Source organism: Alosa pseudoharengus, unplaced genomic scaffold (genome assembly GCF_046254945.1).
Source record: "Alosa pseudoharengus isolate Yale_2024_CS ecotype anadromous, Long Island Sound unplaced genomic scaffold, YU_APseudo_1.1 YU_APseudo_1.1_scf_16, whole genome shotgun sequence".
In the NCBI taxonomy this organism is placed as follows: Eukaryota; Metazoa; Chordata; class Actinopteri; order Clupeiformes; family Clupeidae; genus Alosa; species Alosa pseudoharengus.
The window spans coordinates 18,403,395-18,418,992 of NW_027468630.1; the positions used below are offsets into that span (position 1 = coordinate 18,403,395).

At 39.9% G+C, this 15,598-nt stretch overlaps 1 protein-coding gene across 1 annotated transcript in view; it reads right to left on the bottom strand.

Annotated features, from left to right (window-relative positions):
* The window catches only part of LOC143125242 (uncharacterized), a 34,765-nt gene extending 19,591 nt beyond the window's left edge, over nucleotides 1–15,174 (bottom strand). Inside the window, exons 1-26 of the mRNA XM_076286583.1 lie at nucleotides 15,150–15,174; nucleotides 14,392–14,653; nucleotides 13,966–14,080; nucleotides 13,609–13,699; nucleotides 13,403–13,509; nucleotides 12,623–12,839; nucleotides 12,416–12,541; nucleotides 12,198–12,315; nucleotides 11,751–11,889; nucleotides 10,101–10,208; nucleotides 9,824–9,893; nucleotides 9,581–9,718; nucleotides 9,331–9,495; nucleotides 9,137–9,231; nucleotides 8,905–9,031; nucleotides 8,534–8,789; nucleotides 5,013–5,047; nucleotides 4,729–4,850; nucleotides 4,360–4,511; nucleotides 4,131–4,269; nucleotides 3,834–3,944; nucleotides 3,570–3,749; nucleotides 3,247–3,486; nucleotides 2,988–3,144; nucleotides 2,024–2,152; nucleotides 219–383 (exon numbers count right to left, since the gene is read on the bottom strand). Coding sequence (XP_076142698.1) covers nucleotides 219–383; nucleotides 2,024–2,152; nucleotides 2,988–3,144; nucleotides 3,247–3,486; nucleotides 3,570–3,749; nucleotides 3,834–3,944; nucleotides 4,131–4,269; nucleotides 4,360–4,511; nucleotides 4,729–4,850; nucleotides 5,013–5,047; nucleotides 8,534–8,789; nucleotides 8,905–9,031; nucleotides 9,137–9,231; nucleotides 9,331–9,495; nucleotides 9,581–9,718; nucleotides 9,824–9,893; nucleotides 10,101–10,208; nucleotides 11,751–11,889; nucleotides 12,198–12,315; nucleotides 12,416–12,541; nucleotides 12,623–12,839; nucleotides 13,403–13,509; nucleotides 13,609–13,699; nucleotides 13,966–14,080; nucleotides 14,392–14,653; nucleotides 15,150–15,174 — 3,589 coding nt within the window. The remainder of the gene's footprint in view (nucleotides 1–218; nucleotides 384–2,023; nucleotides 2,153–2,987; nucleotides 3,145–3,246; nucleotides 3,487–3,569; nucleotides 3,750–3,833; nucleotides 3,945–4,130; nucleotides 4,270–4,359; nucleotides 4,512–4,728; nucleotides 4,851–5,012; nucleotides 5,048–8,533; nucleotides 8,790–8,904; nucleotides 9,032–9,136; nucleotides 9,232–9,330; nucleotides 9,496–9,580; nucleotides 9,719–9,823; nucleotides 9,894–10,100; nucleotides 10,209–11,750; nucleotides 11,890–12,197; nucleotides 12,316–12,415; nucleotides 12,542–12,622; nucleotides 12,840–13,402; nucleotides 13,510–13,608; nucleotides 13,700–13,965; nucleotides 14,081–14,391; nucleotides 14,654–15,149) is intronic.
* Nucleotides 15,175–15,598: the final 424 nt, after the last annotated feature.

Sequence of the window (15,598 nt, forward strand, 5' to 3'; positions counted from 1 at the left end):
CAAGCTGCAGATACAATAGAATTTTATTTGATCAAAACCTGGCTCTAGTAATACATTTTTACAACAAAGACTCAATACAATTCCATAAAGCAATTTTCACCTGTGGCATCAAATTTGCAGCTGATGGTTGTGGAAATGCATTGGCTGTGGAAAGATAAAATATAAGTTTAATGTCTAACTCATCCAGTCATCTCATGTGTATTTGTTGTTTAATGTACTTTGTCTGATATACCATGTTTCACAGTTTGTTGTGGTAGGGACTTTCTCTCCATTGCTGTAGTGTCTGCCATCACTATCAAAACAACCACATTTCTCCCTCTGTACACACTTCATGGTGTCTTCATCAAAAAAGGGCTCATTGACAGGACATTGAGGGTAGCAACCTGGGGGGCAAAATAAACCTTTTCATACAATGTTTAAATACAATGACCTTGAAAAAGTTATTTTCCCAATGCACCCAAGATAGGGTGTAACGTGCAATGTAACGTAACTACTTTTTCGGGTAAAAAGTAGTGTAACACGCTTCTACTTAAAATTTGGTAACGTAACATAGTTCCTTTTTCAAATCGGTGCAACGTTACTTTTCCCAGGGACAGATTTCACAGCAACGCTGCTTTCTCATCTGCACACTTGCGCAATAGGCACAAGCTCCATTGGCAGCGGCATTCTACATGACAGAGGCTGGTTGCACAAAGTGCAATCATAGCTCCACACGGTACGTGACAGAGGCTGGTGGCAATGAAGAGCAATCGTAGCAAGCGAGACGCAGCCAACGCTAACTTCTGAGGGATAGACGTATTCACATTATTTCAAACTCATTGAAACTAAGGGGAGGAATGTGAGTGTAAGTTGTAGCCTAGCCTTTACTGTGCCTATCACGAGTCAGGCCCGCACGGGGATTCGAACCCGGGTCTCCGGAGTAAAAGGTAGAGATGAATCCCCTGTACCACCTTGAAGATTGTTGCAATGTATCACAGGTATAAGGCAATGACCATCTAGTCAAAAAAAGGCAAAATATCCAAAAACAGAGGGCAGTAGACAAAGTCCATTCAAACAGGCCAGCCAAAAATTCAAAGTAAAAAAAAACCTCAAAAACACAAACAGCACACACTCAGTGAGGTGAAGCACACACTAATCCCGGCGCAGTGAGCTGCCTGCTTCAACGGCGGCTGAGTGAAAAGAGTTAGGCTATAAGGCTATAAGAGTAAGGCTATAAGGCTATAAAATAAGCCCTCATGTATTTTGTGTTCACCTATATGCCCTTAAGATGTATCAAGGCTATGTTATTTGATATTGTTTCATAGGGCTTTAGTGGTGGTGGTAAAGCCTATATAGCCCAATGTTTTTTTTGTCAAGTGCTCTGTTTGTGGCATTTTTTTATAATAAAGAGCACAAAAGAAATACCTGTTATGTCCTCCGTAGTAGAACTTTATGTAGGCCTACACATTTAGGAACAGATATTTGGTTCTGCCCTAAGTAACATAAAAGTAACGTAAAAGTAACGAGTAACGTAAAAAGTTACTTTCCATAGAGGGTAACTAAGTAAAGTAACAGGTTACTTTTTTAAGAAGTAACAAGCAAAAACTACTTTTTAAAAGTCACTTCCCCAACACTGGTAACATGCATAACTAACCTGTCTAATTCGAATGACACACCCACTTTGGTTCACAGGCAAAAACAAATATTTTTGGTGCCAACAGACTCAAAGCTCACATGATATAGTAACGGTCTATTAAGTCAAGGCCTGTGACTCTTTATCCGGTCCTTTACTAAGCCTCTAATGACACACTCTAAATTGATTTCCCAGAGGGGGAAATGTGTGAATCCTACTGATCGAATCCATTTTTCATTAGTGCCGTGACCTGACGTATTTCTAAGATAAATCTTAAAGAAAATCCTAAGCATAAGTTAATCAATGCAAGATAGTATGTTATGATGCCATTGAGATTAGTAGGAACAGGAAAACACCACCACATAGATGTTAGTAAGAATGAATTGTGTGTATGGTGTTTCTGATTATTACCCTCCAACGCTGGTATCTGCTGAGAGCACTGCCCAGTGGGATTCCTGCAGGTCTTCATGCATGGAGCTCCACAGGGTTTGTAGTGCCACTCACACTCACCAGGTGGGTTGTAGTAATCACAGAAGAGAGCTGGAATGAGAGGACAAGCCATTGGGAAATTATTTAGACAGGATTACAAAAAACTCCTATGAGTGAAGAGAAAGTCTTCATCATCACAGGTCAGGGTCGCAGTAATTTAAACTTTCCATAGATTACTATTTGCATAAATAGTGCAAATGGATTTTCATAGTTATTATTATTATAGTTATGTTTGTTTGTCCAATTACTTTTGAGCTCAAAAATAGGGAGACAATGTATGAAAATGACTGTAATTCTTAAACAGTTAATGTAATATTTTAGTTCTACTCCTTGAATTAATGCTCAAAGTCTATGTATTAAGCACTTCCTGAGTGTATAATTTCAGATCCATTCTGGTGGTTTACAGAAGCAAAATTACAAACATTGTGTCACTGTCCAAAGATTGCCATCACTCTGAACTTACCATTTAAAAATGTGTACATATATAAAATATGTGTATAACTCTGGGAGTACTCTAGAGCAGTGTTTCTCAAAGTGTGGTCCGGGGACCACTGGTGGTCCGCAAGCTGACCCAAGTGGTCCGCGAGCAGACATGGTAAAATATAATATAGATGAGTTTTTTGCAATATTGAACCAAATTGTATGTAAATCCAGACAGTTCTGCAACACTGCTTATGTAAGCTAAGCCAGTTTAAATTAATCTTCTGACACAATAAGCAAGGTGGTTCAGTGAGTAGGTCTACTGTGTAATATACTGTTGAAGTAGGTCTACTGTTTTTTTTTTTTTAGCTAGGTGGTCCGTGAGGTTTTTTTTTATTGGTTAAGTGGTCCTTGGTCTGAAAAAGTTTGAGAAACACTGCTCTAGAGATATGTTGTTATTACTTACGGCAGATCTTTGGGGTTCTCCAGGCTACACAGGCTCCAGCTTCATTACAGGCGGCTGCATAAGCGGCCACTGCAGTGCAGAAACACTCACAGTCTCCACCACTATCACAGGCACATGAGTCACTCACGCAAGCATCATAGAATGGAGAAGGATCCACCTTGTCAGGAAAGATATGCCAGTTAAGCACACAAGAATTGCAAGAAAACAAGATGGGCTCATTAAAAGATCCATGAAGCAGCAATAGTTACATTCAGCTTACCTGAAAATGGCACGATGCAAATGCTTCACTTATGATAATGCTACACTTTTTCTGAGCCCAAGATTTTCTGTAAGGGTTGGATGTGCAGGGACTTGGGGTCTGTTTTGCATCAGGGCAGCTTGGAGAAACTTTCCAACTATTTCCAAACTCCAGAGACTGAATGGCTTGTCCTTGGTTTCTTGTGCCAAAGTCATTGTTAGCGTTACCATCATAGTTTCCACAAAGGCCACAAACATTACCCTTTAAGAAGAAAGTGATCAGTGAGAATGATTTTTTACTAGGTAACACAAATATTGTATACTGTGTTACACAAAGATCCTCACCTTAAACTCTGGACTCAGCTTAAGGAAGAGACTTGTTCTTCTGTCCCACATGAGAATCAGACCATTGTTAGCTTCAATCACAAGGTAGATCCCCATTGTGCGGATCTGGTAGGGCACCTCTGCTCCTGAATTTCTTTTAACAACTTGGTAACCTCCATCTGTCAGTATCAACTCATTGCTCTACAAAAAGGACAGCATTGTTTCAGGTTCCTGGACTTCATATAGCAGCCATTCACAATTACAGTCATTTAAATGTGTCCTCACCCCCAAAAACAGTTTGATGGCTTTGGAACATGTCGTTCCTGTGGTTCCACATGGAATGTTCTCAGTGATGACTCTGAAGGTTCCATTAGTACTTCCATGTCCACAATAATTCTGCAAACAGCAAAACATTGTAAATTAAGTAGATTTTTTAAACTGTACAGATGCATATAGTAAGGCTCAGTGGGACTGGGATTCTTCACAAACTGCTCTGAATTGTGTGGTCCATGATTGTAATCCCTTTGTACACACTTTGTCTGTTCAGTGCTTGCACTCAAAACAACAGAGACAACAACACACCTCAGTTAAGATGTATTCACAGCTCCCATCAAAGTTGAATCTCTTCCCATCAAAAGTGATGTAATGGCCATCTCCATAGATGGCACAGGTGCCATGGCACAAGTTCGATGTGCAGTCCCATTTTGTGTCTTTGCAAGTGCTGTTTCCAAACAAGGGAAGATATTTAGAGAAAAAAGTCTCCAAACAGTTGTACTGTTATCGATAATAAAAGGTGGACTTAGAACCATACCATTTATTGCAGTCAACCTTGATGCTGTCTCCAGCTTTGTACTGAGCTCCATTGTGGTAACAGGGACACTGGTCCTCCTTTACACAGCCACCTTTTCCATCAGAGACCAGACCAGAAGGACACACGCAGCCTGAGACACACTCAGCGCTGATCTGTTTCAACAAAGCAAAAGTACATTACAGTACATGTATACATGATAGGGAGCTTGCACTAGTGAGGGAAATGGTACAGACTCCAAGAACAAACTATAGTTCTGATAGACAGAAGCTGGGGATGGGTGAGATTTTCTCAAGGGTGTAAAGTAGAAGATCACCACTCTCAGGTTAAACCTACTAAGTAAGAACTAGCAAGGAAATCCTCAACACTCACACAGGCCATATGCAGGGTTTTGCAACTCCTCTGACACTCAGCACCTTTGGCTCCTGCGTTAGCATTAGAGCAGTTGAAATACACCATGGGTGATGGGCATGCTGTTGACAGATTAAGAGATGTTATCCCACATTCACATGATCTTTCTCACTTATTTCAGTGTATGATAAGGTGAGTTAAAGTCAGCTATCTGATTGGCAACAAAAAAATCACACCATATACTTCTGACTGTATACCGTTTGCAATGGCTGTAAAAATGGACTTACTAGTAAGATGTGTACTTTCTCCCATGCAGCTGAGTTTTCCAGCTTTGCATGTGCTGAAATAATAATAATAATAATAATAATAATAATTAAAAAAAATTCATGAGAAATGTCAATACTCAGTTGTGGTCATTTAAAAGGGGAAAGTCTCCATCTCTCAAACTAAAGGCACTCTTCTGAAAGAAAATTCAGTAACACTTTACTTGACAGTATCGACATAAGAGTGACATGACACTGTCATGACACATGAACCCTAACCTTAACCCTTACCCTAATCCTAACCCTTACCCTAATCTTAATCCTAACTTGTTATGACAAAAACCGAATGTCACTTAATAACAGAAGCGTTATGTCATAAACGTTTATCACATGTTCATGACAGTGTCATGTCTCTCTTATGTTGATATTGTCAAGTAAAGTGTAACCGAAAATTCTCTGAGAAATCTATATAGATGTTACTGTATTGAGGAAAGCTGATGACTATTCAGTGTCAACTCAAGCAACTTTTGGAAAAAGTTTGTGTTCTTCGGAACAACTTTTGGAAAAAGCTTGTGTGTTTATTTTTATCAGGTGCAAGATGAAACAGTATAATGGAGAAATCCCAAATGATTAGAGCAAGGAGGGACAGACACTTGTATAGTTACAGTTACAGACACTTGTAAAGAAGGGGCAGGGTCAATCACAATTTTGAAGAGCAAGTTTGAAGATTTCGCTACTTAGAAATAATGTAGAGTGAATCTCACAAAGCCTGTCAAATTGACTTCAAAATATTATTATGTACCTCATTTGATTGATTTTTTATTTTATTTTAATGACTAAATAGAATGTGAACTTTTATTTTCTGATAAAAGTATTATAGTAAAACAATTTAATTTAACTTTATTTCAATGTTATGGTAGCATGATCCAGAATAATTCTCATTACCAATAATGGTAAAAGACAAAGGAAGACCATTAGTAAGAATAATTTTTAATTTACACAAATAAGTACATTAAATGAACAGTGCAGTGTATCAAAATAATTTTTTTCTATATTTTTAATTCCATTTTGAATGAATTAACTCTCATGACCGAAATGCCGCAGCAAATTGGTCATGATGTGAGAGAAGAGAGAACAACTGAACTTGATTCCATTTTGTCCCAAGTGATGCATCATGGGTCTGCTTGTTAATTAATTTAAAGGAACAGTGTAGTTTTTATAGGAAGTAAAGTCGCATTACGGTAATGAGGAACATTTAGTGTGGACACAATAGTTTTACAATAAATGAAATATTTCCTTTTGCAAAATACCATAAATATCAATGTTAACCATATAATCTTCTTCAATTTACGTAAAAAGGACTTTTCATGGAAATAAAACATAAAAAAGAATAATGGATCAGACACATTTCGGTAATGAGAATTTTTGGTCTGTGATTTTTGGTTAAATTGATTGAAATTGTGTTAAAATAAAAAAACGTCTGTCCCTATAGTAGGGGTGGGTAAACTGCGGCCCGCCAAGCACTTTAATCTGGCCTGCCGAGCATTTCATTTGGTTATCAGGCTGCTCGCTATTTTTTTCCCGCGATAGAGATGATGTTGGTTAGCTTTACCGCAAACTGCTTTTCACTCTTTTCTTAGAGAATGTGTACAATGTCAATGTCAAAACATCATGTTAAGTAGAGATGATAGGCCTACTCTTTGTTATCTCCTTTGCAGCAAATCTAATTTGAACGTTATGCTACTTCATTGGGAACATGTAGGAGCGCTCACGAGAGGGAGAGAGTGGCAGGTTCCAGCTGGCTTATCATTGTTGATAATTGATATCTCCTTATAAGAAACTTTTAAAAGGAAATCATGAGGGCAAAGCTAATCACTTATATCCTTTTATCTAGGCGTGTTCCTTTGAAGATGCTATGTGGAGTATTTTTGGGTTGTTATATGTTTAAAAACATTCAAAAAATTACCTGCAAATAGCAACCGAATGTGAATAAATCTCAAACGCCTATGCGTGTTTTTCACTAAATCTAGTATGCAAACCAGCTGGCACCAAGCCAACTCTGTTGTAATACAACAGTGTACAATGTGTGGTGCTGCATTAACTACCATGTAAGTCAATTGTAAAAGTGCAGTGTGGCTGTGTTCACAACAACTAGAACCCTGCACAATTCCACATAGCTCCTTAAGGTCAGAAAGATCACAAAACAGTAACTGTATGGTTTACATTACATTTATTAATTTTGCAGACCCTTTTATCCTAAGTGACTCACAACAATGAGGAATAGCATTCAAGCTACACTGCAAGGGTAGCCTGACGAGCCACATTAAAATGTAGGGTCTGGGCACTCACCTTTCGCAGTGCTCAGTCCGAGGGGCGGGATAATCAGTTGTCTTTCAAATTCCCTCTGCACGCAATAGGACAGCGGCAGCGCTATGAGTCCCATGCGTTTCCCACAAGCGGAGCTAGTTGGCTAGTTCAAACGTTTGCCAACTTAATAAAAGCTTAACTCGTGTCACACTGTTCGCCAACAGCAACATCCATCTTATTTGTTTTCGAGTAGCAGGGAATTCATAACCTGGCCCTAGCCAGATGAATGTCGTTCCGCTAGCTCCGCCTAGCTTCACTCACATCCATCTGGAACCTCTTCCATTGAGAGTGATTTCTCCAACCAACTTTATGGTTTAGCCAATCAGGACGCAGGGCGGGAGTTTCATAGATGTGACATAGCGTAGAAGCGACTGTGAGACTGTTATCAGCGTCACGGGTTGGCTTCGATGAGAGTGGTTGAAGTAGCACGTCAATAGATGACGGACAAGTGGCTTATTCAATCATATGCAAGCATTTTTTGATTAGGTCCAGCCTTCTGAAACGACATTTCAATGGATCGGTTCCAGATGGATGAGTGGAGCTAGCGGAACGACATTCATCTGGCTAGGGCCAGGTTAGGGAATTCAAGCCACACCGTTGCAACTCTGCCATCAATCATTATGTTAAGCCCACCTAACGACTCTATACACGATTTCATTGGCCTGATTGAGTTTCGATTTCTGGAGCTCACAAGCCAACGGAGAGTTGCTAGACTAGCCCTGGCAGCAAATGTAATTTGCTGCCGCTAGGGGCGCGTCTAGATTTCTAGGCTACTGCAAGGAAGATCTTAGGTAACAAAGAGGAGGGACAAAGGGTGTGTTCGTAAATTAAATCCCACACGCTCTGGACCATAGACATAATAGAGATTATTAGACTATTATGGCTATGCTCTGGATGCTATGAGAGTGTGACGCTCTGAATAAACTCACAATGAATCTGAACCAACGGTAGTGTACTCGGAGATCAGAGAGCAAAGCAGAGCAGAGTGGCAATTTACCAACGCACCCAAATACTACTAGTCAAAGTATAGTTGTAGTATCAGAAAGCAGCCATTGTAGCCATCAACTGAGTGTCAACTACACAGGACCTTACCAAGTGGTAACTCACTGCTAGGGATAACAGCACAGCTAACAGCTAACTGCACAGCTAACACATTTTTCATGACGTTTTCACAAAAAAAGTAAACAGCTTCTTACCATGTGGCCTGGTCCTTGCTGATGACCTCCCCTGGAGGAATCACCTGGCCCTTGTAGTAGCAGGAGCAGTTGGTTGGTGCAACACATTCCCCCCCTTCGTCCAGATATGTTTCCTTTTCACAGATGCATCCATCCACAGGTGCAAATGTAGCTGAGCAGGTGAAGTCAGGATCGCTGTAGCAACGGCACGAGCGGTCACTGTTTTGTATGCTGTAGGCATACACCATGTTGCTCGGGCAGTTGGTGGCATATTTCTCTGAAGACAAAAAAAAAATGTTTTCAGCACCAATTCCTGCATTGTAAAATACAATGACAGCGATATCTACACAGATTAATAACTGTTTTGTGTTGGATGATACGTTGTCACTCACTGCAGGTTGTGTCTCTCCATCCGTTCAGCTGGATGCCTTTAGCTGCACATGCATGCACGTAGGATGAGAGAGCAGCACACATGCAGTCCTCACTCTTCTCACAGTTGCAGCTGTCGTACATGCAGTTCTGCGGCAGAACATCGGCAAAGAATCAAATTTGGTTTACCATGCCTTTACTCATGGTGGTCATATTTGTTGCAGTTGGTGAAGTGAAGTGTGCTTAATGACAAACCTCTTTGTAGATGTCTGGGTTGATCTCACTGTGGCATGGGGAAAACACGCCGTCAGGGTCAGTGAGCAGGGAGCACCACTGCTGGGCATACTTCTCTGTAATGATAAGAAAACCGTATTCATCAGCTTATTATCCTGGCCTTCCTTAGCATGCATTTTGCAAACACATCAACAAGCTTGTCATGCTATCTCTACCATTGTCGACGCTCAAGCTGCAGGGGTTCTCCAAACTGCTCTTTACATCAGGACAGCTGGCTCTTGTTTTCCAGGTGTTGGCAAAGCCTGATGCTGTTCCCTCAATAATTCCATTCATCGCTAAGAAATCATCAGCCTGAATGCTGTTAAAGTTTCCACACAGACCTGCGGGTGCAATGAGAGTAACTGAATTAGGTTCATCTGAAGGTCATTGTTGGACATTGTTGTGTTTCATCACATTGGTACGTACCACATGTCTTTTGCTTGAGTTTAGAATCTGCTGTGATGTACACCTGCATGATTGGTGACAGCTGAATTTCCAGCTGAATACCAACTGAGGTCTGCACGATGATGAAAAATGTGGATGCTTCAAAGATTTTCACTCCAGCTGTTAAAGTAATCAAAGAACACCATATTATGAATGCAATACCAAATAAACCAGTCATAAGAATTATAAGCCGTTAAATTCCAGTTGACTCTGTCAGCGACAAACCTGTAGACAGGGGCAATTGTGAGTACTTCCTGTTAACAAAAACCTTTCCATTGGACTGGATATTAATCACCTAGATAATGAAGAAAGAGTAATTTAAATGACATGTATGTAACTACACTGGTAATAAGAAACATTTTTAATATTTGAAACATTGATTTTAATATATGAATATGATGTGATCTAAAAACAGATACAGGTTTTCCACACAGTTAAACACATTGATGGCACAGTCGACCATGAGAGGGTTTTATATATATCAACATTAGCAGGTACTCACAGTATCTCCAGAAACTGCCAACATCACAGCCTTCAGACAGGTCTCTGTGTCTGTCAAACCACACCTGACAAGATCCCCTAGCACTGTGAAGTCGGCCCCATTACATTGCTGCAAAACATATGATAAAATATTAGGCGTATTTTAGATATTATATATTGTGAGTCTACACTGAACCATCAAATCATGCCAATCGTTGCTAGGTGCAGAAACCATTACCAAGATGGAACAAAAATGTGAGTGAATTCTAAAAGGTAACTTGTTTTAGAAAACACTTAAAAAGGACAACAAGCTGTGCACCTAAAACACCATGGCACCCTGAAAATATTAATGAAGGGGAAAAATGAATATAAGTTGAATTACATTAAGTAACCATACAGGCAGAATACTTTTCAAAAAATAAGTGAAAGCCAATTTAGGTTAATAATGGTTAGAAATTAAACTGGAAGGGATAAAGAAATATATTTTTTAATGTACTCTCAATCTGCACAATCTGTCAAATTGAGGGAACTTTTGAAAGTAAGAAGGAAGTCACAGAATGGATAAGGATAAGGGATGGACTGTCTGGAATCCTTAAAAGAAACATATAGTGATCCACAAAAAGAAAAGTGCCTATGCACTAATGATCACATGTCAACTGGAATGTCAGAAAACATTTCATCAAAGTACCATCTCACAACAGGTTTTCTGAAATCGAACATTTCAATAACAATGATGTGACATAAAAAAAAAACTAACAAGTGAATTGTGGCCGGGAATCTGGCTCTATTGAGACTACTTAAAACTTTTTTTGGCTCTATTTTATTAGTTTAGGCTATGTATGTTTTGGACTGGAACACAAATTAACAAGCTTTTTTTTGTAAAGTGATAATGATATTAAATAAAATATTAAAGTAAATATATATAGCAATAAAACATGGAAAACCACTGGACCACTGAGACATTAGTTTAAAATGGAAGTGGAGGAGAAGTTAGCATTTCATTGGTGAAATGGTGCGTGTGGTCTTTCCATCGTTATGAAGCGTAAAAGGTGGGAATATTAAAGAAATCATGAAATCATTGCTTTACTCAAGAAATCGATTGTGGCCGAGCACCAGTAAAAGACCACAGATCGCCTGCTCTGACTCATTAAAGGGCTGAAGATACTCATTTGACAAAGCAAGCTGTGCCATCCAAACAAGAAAGATGCTTTCATAGAAAACAGTGATAATAGATGGTATGCAGGATGATTTAGCCAAGTGAAGGAAGAAATTCAGTTAAATGAACGAAATTAAGATAAAGTCTCATTATGTGTCTTAAAGAGAAGAGTGTACAGAAAGCAATGTATTTCTACAAGACACCGTATCTCCAAACAAAAGTACTGGAAAAACGTTTTCACCTAAAAACATTCCTAATGAATACTAACATCTCCACAATGATTTGGCTGGGTAATCTAGGCAAATTATGCAACTGGCGTAGCCAAGTCTGACATATAATCAGAGTCACCTAAAACAGGTGTTCAGGCATTCAACATTAGTTTGTCTTTCTTTAAGCAGTAAATATTATCAAACAGCATTATTAGAATACATGGATTAGCAGGACTGGAACATTATAATAAATTGTCAGTACTGGAGTTGATCTCAGCACCCGTCGGAGTTGTGTATGGAAACTGACCTTGGTGAGGACATAGGTACAGTCCCCATGGAAAGTGTAGGCTTTCCCATCATAGGTGAAGAAGTGGGAGCCTCCCTCCACAGAGCATGTTGCTGGGCAGTCCTTCTCTATACAGCTCCACTGGCCACCACCACAGGTACTGGTTAAAAACACAATTGAGTGCATTTAGTTAATTTGAACAAATTATCATTCAAGCAGTAAGATGTTTCTGTGCAAAACTAGGTTAACTCTAAAGCCAAAAGACATGCCTTGCAAACATTAATAGCAACAGACTGCATACTAGTTGGCTCAGGTGAACATTACATTTGGTGGCATCATTGTGTGAAAACAGTTCTTACATTTCACCATGAGCAATTTTAGGAACGTATAAAAACTAGTTACCTTCAAAATACCTCCGGTACCACTAAAATATGCATACTGCTACATGCAACATTCCAGAGTACTTACCAGTGTTTACAGTTGCTGGAATAAGACTCTCCAGGTTGGTATATGTTTCCGTTGTTGCTGCAGGAGCACTTTGTTGAGCTGATGCAGCCCTTCCCAGTGACATCATCAAACACAGTGCCTATATAAAGGTAAATAGGTTTTGAGCTACTGAGTAACTTCATATATCAGGGACACCAACAATAAATGAAACAGCAGACCGATTTGTCAGAGATTCATACCTGGTGGGCAGAAGCATCCATCCATGCAGTGCTCCTCACACACCTGTCCTCTGTCAGGGTTTGAGCAGGTGTCCACACACGGGCTTCCACACTCCTGGTGCACCATGTTGGAGGGGCATGATTTTGCTGGAGGACATATGGGCATATTAGTTACTGCTGCTCACCTCATCCCTGTGGATACTGACGGAGATAACAGGAGATACCCACAGCAGAACTGTTCTGTTCTCCATTCGCCGGGTTTCCCTCCGGCATGGATGCACTGACGTGAGTACTCAGAAATGGTGCCGCACAGGCAGAAGGAGTCAGAGCTGTTGGCACACAGACAGAGGTCCCTCGCACAGGTCTTGATGAATGAGTCGGCATTCACTACGGCTTTACAGCTTTCAAAGGCAGGGCTGGAGAGCAGCTGCTCACATACAGACGTCTAATAAAGACAAACAAACAGAATGATCACGAATTTACTAAATACTGTTTTTGCATTTCATTGTATTGAATAAATAACATGTATACATATGCAATGAAGGGAGGGTTAGATTTGTTTTTTATATCAGAGTGTATCGAGAATTGCTAACAACATGTTTCTCTTTATGGCACTGAATGTAAATGTAAAACAATATAAATCAGATTTATAGGCCAAGTATACTTGCGTATACAAGGAATTTGGTCTCTGCATTTATCCCATCCGTGAATTAGTGATACACACAGAGCACACAATGAGGTGAAGCACACACTAACCCGGAGCAGTGAGCTGCCTTGCTACAGCGGCGCTCGGGGAGCAGTGAGGGGTTAGGCACTTCAGCCATGGATGTGGGCATGGGAGAGCAGTGCTCAACCACTTCTCACGCCCACATTTTCCTACTGGTCGGGGATCGAACCAGCAACCCTTTGGTTACAAGCCCGAATTCCTAACCAGTAGACCACAGCTGCCCCAATTGAATTGTCTCAAAATAATGTATCTATAGTGCCAGTTGTCTGATCCAGTCCTACCATATCTTTGCACGTTGGTTCGGATGTAACTGGCTCTGTACAGGTTTCAGTTGGACCATCCAGCTTCCAGAGGCTTCCATAGTCAAGATTAGAAATGGGCACACCCTCTGAATAAAAAGAGAATCATATTGTACAGTTAAGCATGCAGTAGTTCTCAACTCAAACCACACAAACTCAGAATGGTGTTAGGAGAAAAAAGTATTTACCATTTGTGACAAACTCATTATAATTCTGGACACCATTGAAGTCTCCACACAACCCACACGTTTGGTTTACATATTTCTTGTCCAGTTCCACCTATGAGCATAAAGAGTCTTGTTGTAGTCAATCAGCTAAGAGTTGAAAATCTATTTGCTTTTGAAGATCAAATTTACTTGCTGCTGTGAAGAATATTTTATGCATTAGCATACTCTACCAGAGAATCATCCAGGAATGTCAGAAAAGTCAATGCAAAATAAATTGAAGAGAAACCCCATATTACATACTTCTACAGAAACTAAACTCTTTTCTCTTCAGATAACTAAGCCAAAGAAAATATCTATGGCTTAATGAAGGTCTCGTACCATGAAGGCATCATTCTCATTCCACTTGGCCAAGAGCCCCAGCTTTGCCTTGATGTTGATGTAGGATGGGCTCTTCTCAATGAGAACTCCTGATTCACTGAATGGCAGTATCACACTAAAAACACAAACAGACATCCCCAAGGAAATGCACATGAAACACTTTAGTCAACCATTTTTCAAACGTGCCTTTTTTAATCAAAGGACAACTGTCACTGTCTTAATCTGATATTGTTTCATCCCTCCTTAAAGGGTCTAGGTTTACAAAGCCATGTCTTCAAATATTAAAACAAATATATAACTGAGCATACACAAAGGACATTACTAAGCATATACCTAAACACATTCAAAACTGCATATCTGCCAGTACGCTTCACTGTGATCTCTGATAACAAGGGAGAAAATTGTAAAGATTGAATATCCACTTACAGTTTTCCATTTACGGAGACAGAGCCCTTCACCAGCTCCACTACGGTGCCCTCCAGCACCATGGTGATCTTGCTGATGATCGGGAGGCCATTCTCCAGCTCCCTCCTCATCTGGATGTTGAAATCCTCATAGCTGCTCTTGCACTGAGAGGTCAGGACGTAGTTGCAGCTGGACGGGAGCTGGAAGATGTCCCCATCAAACGTCTTGAAATGGTAGTTACCCCATGTGCTGCAGACCTGTTCGTTGTGTGCTGGATTTGTTCCTAAGAATACATGTTGTGAGTGTATTAGTCCAGAATGTTTCATCATTATCATTTCATTTCAAAGTCATCTTCAGTGTTGTGCAAGTATTCTTTTTTTGTCATTTACTATCCTACTTGGAGTAATAATTCTGTTTTGTTCTCCGGTTTTCATAGAGTGGCTATATATCAGAAGGCTTGAACACTTCTTGTACAAAATAGGAATGTGGACACTGAAGTTGAATTATGGGTTTTTAACATATACAAAACAGTTGCATAGGGAAGACTAGTACAGTTTAGAAATAGATTTGCCATAAACAAACAGGAAATTGGCTGACTAAATGTCACATAGCCCAATTTATCAATTAGGCTACATTATACATACAATGGGACTGTCACATCAATGAACTGAACAGCTGAATTTGTGTAATTATTTGACATGCACATATATCTGACAGGTATGGTCATGGTCATCTGTCAAACTTCTGGAATCATCAGTGTCGTAAAGATTTGACCTTACCTGCAAGCATTTGTATCTTGGTCATTGTTGGAATTACATTAACCTTTGTGCGACCTGCAAGAGTCAAAGAGATTTTATAAGGTGTGTAACCATGAACTGTTGATTCTTAGAAAGCATATCCCTTTGCCATACATACATGTTTACCTAAGCATTAGTCATATTTTCAAACATAAGAGGCATTACAATAAAAAGGGTAGAACATACTTATAGAACAAGACATCCCTACTATCCTGTGGGTACAACTGTGGGCAACAACACCCAGATCAACACATAAAACCTTCCCTGTGCACTGCTAAACCAGCCACACAATGAACATGGGCAAAGCCATTGTACCTGTGTCTGAGGTAGTAAGTCCGATGCATACAGCCATCCATACTAGCACCCAAAAGGGTGTCTCCTTTGCTGTCCCCATAGTGGTCCTGTGGATAGAACACTGCTCCACAGTTGTC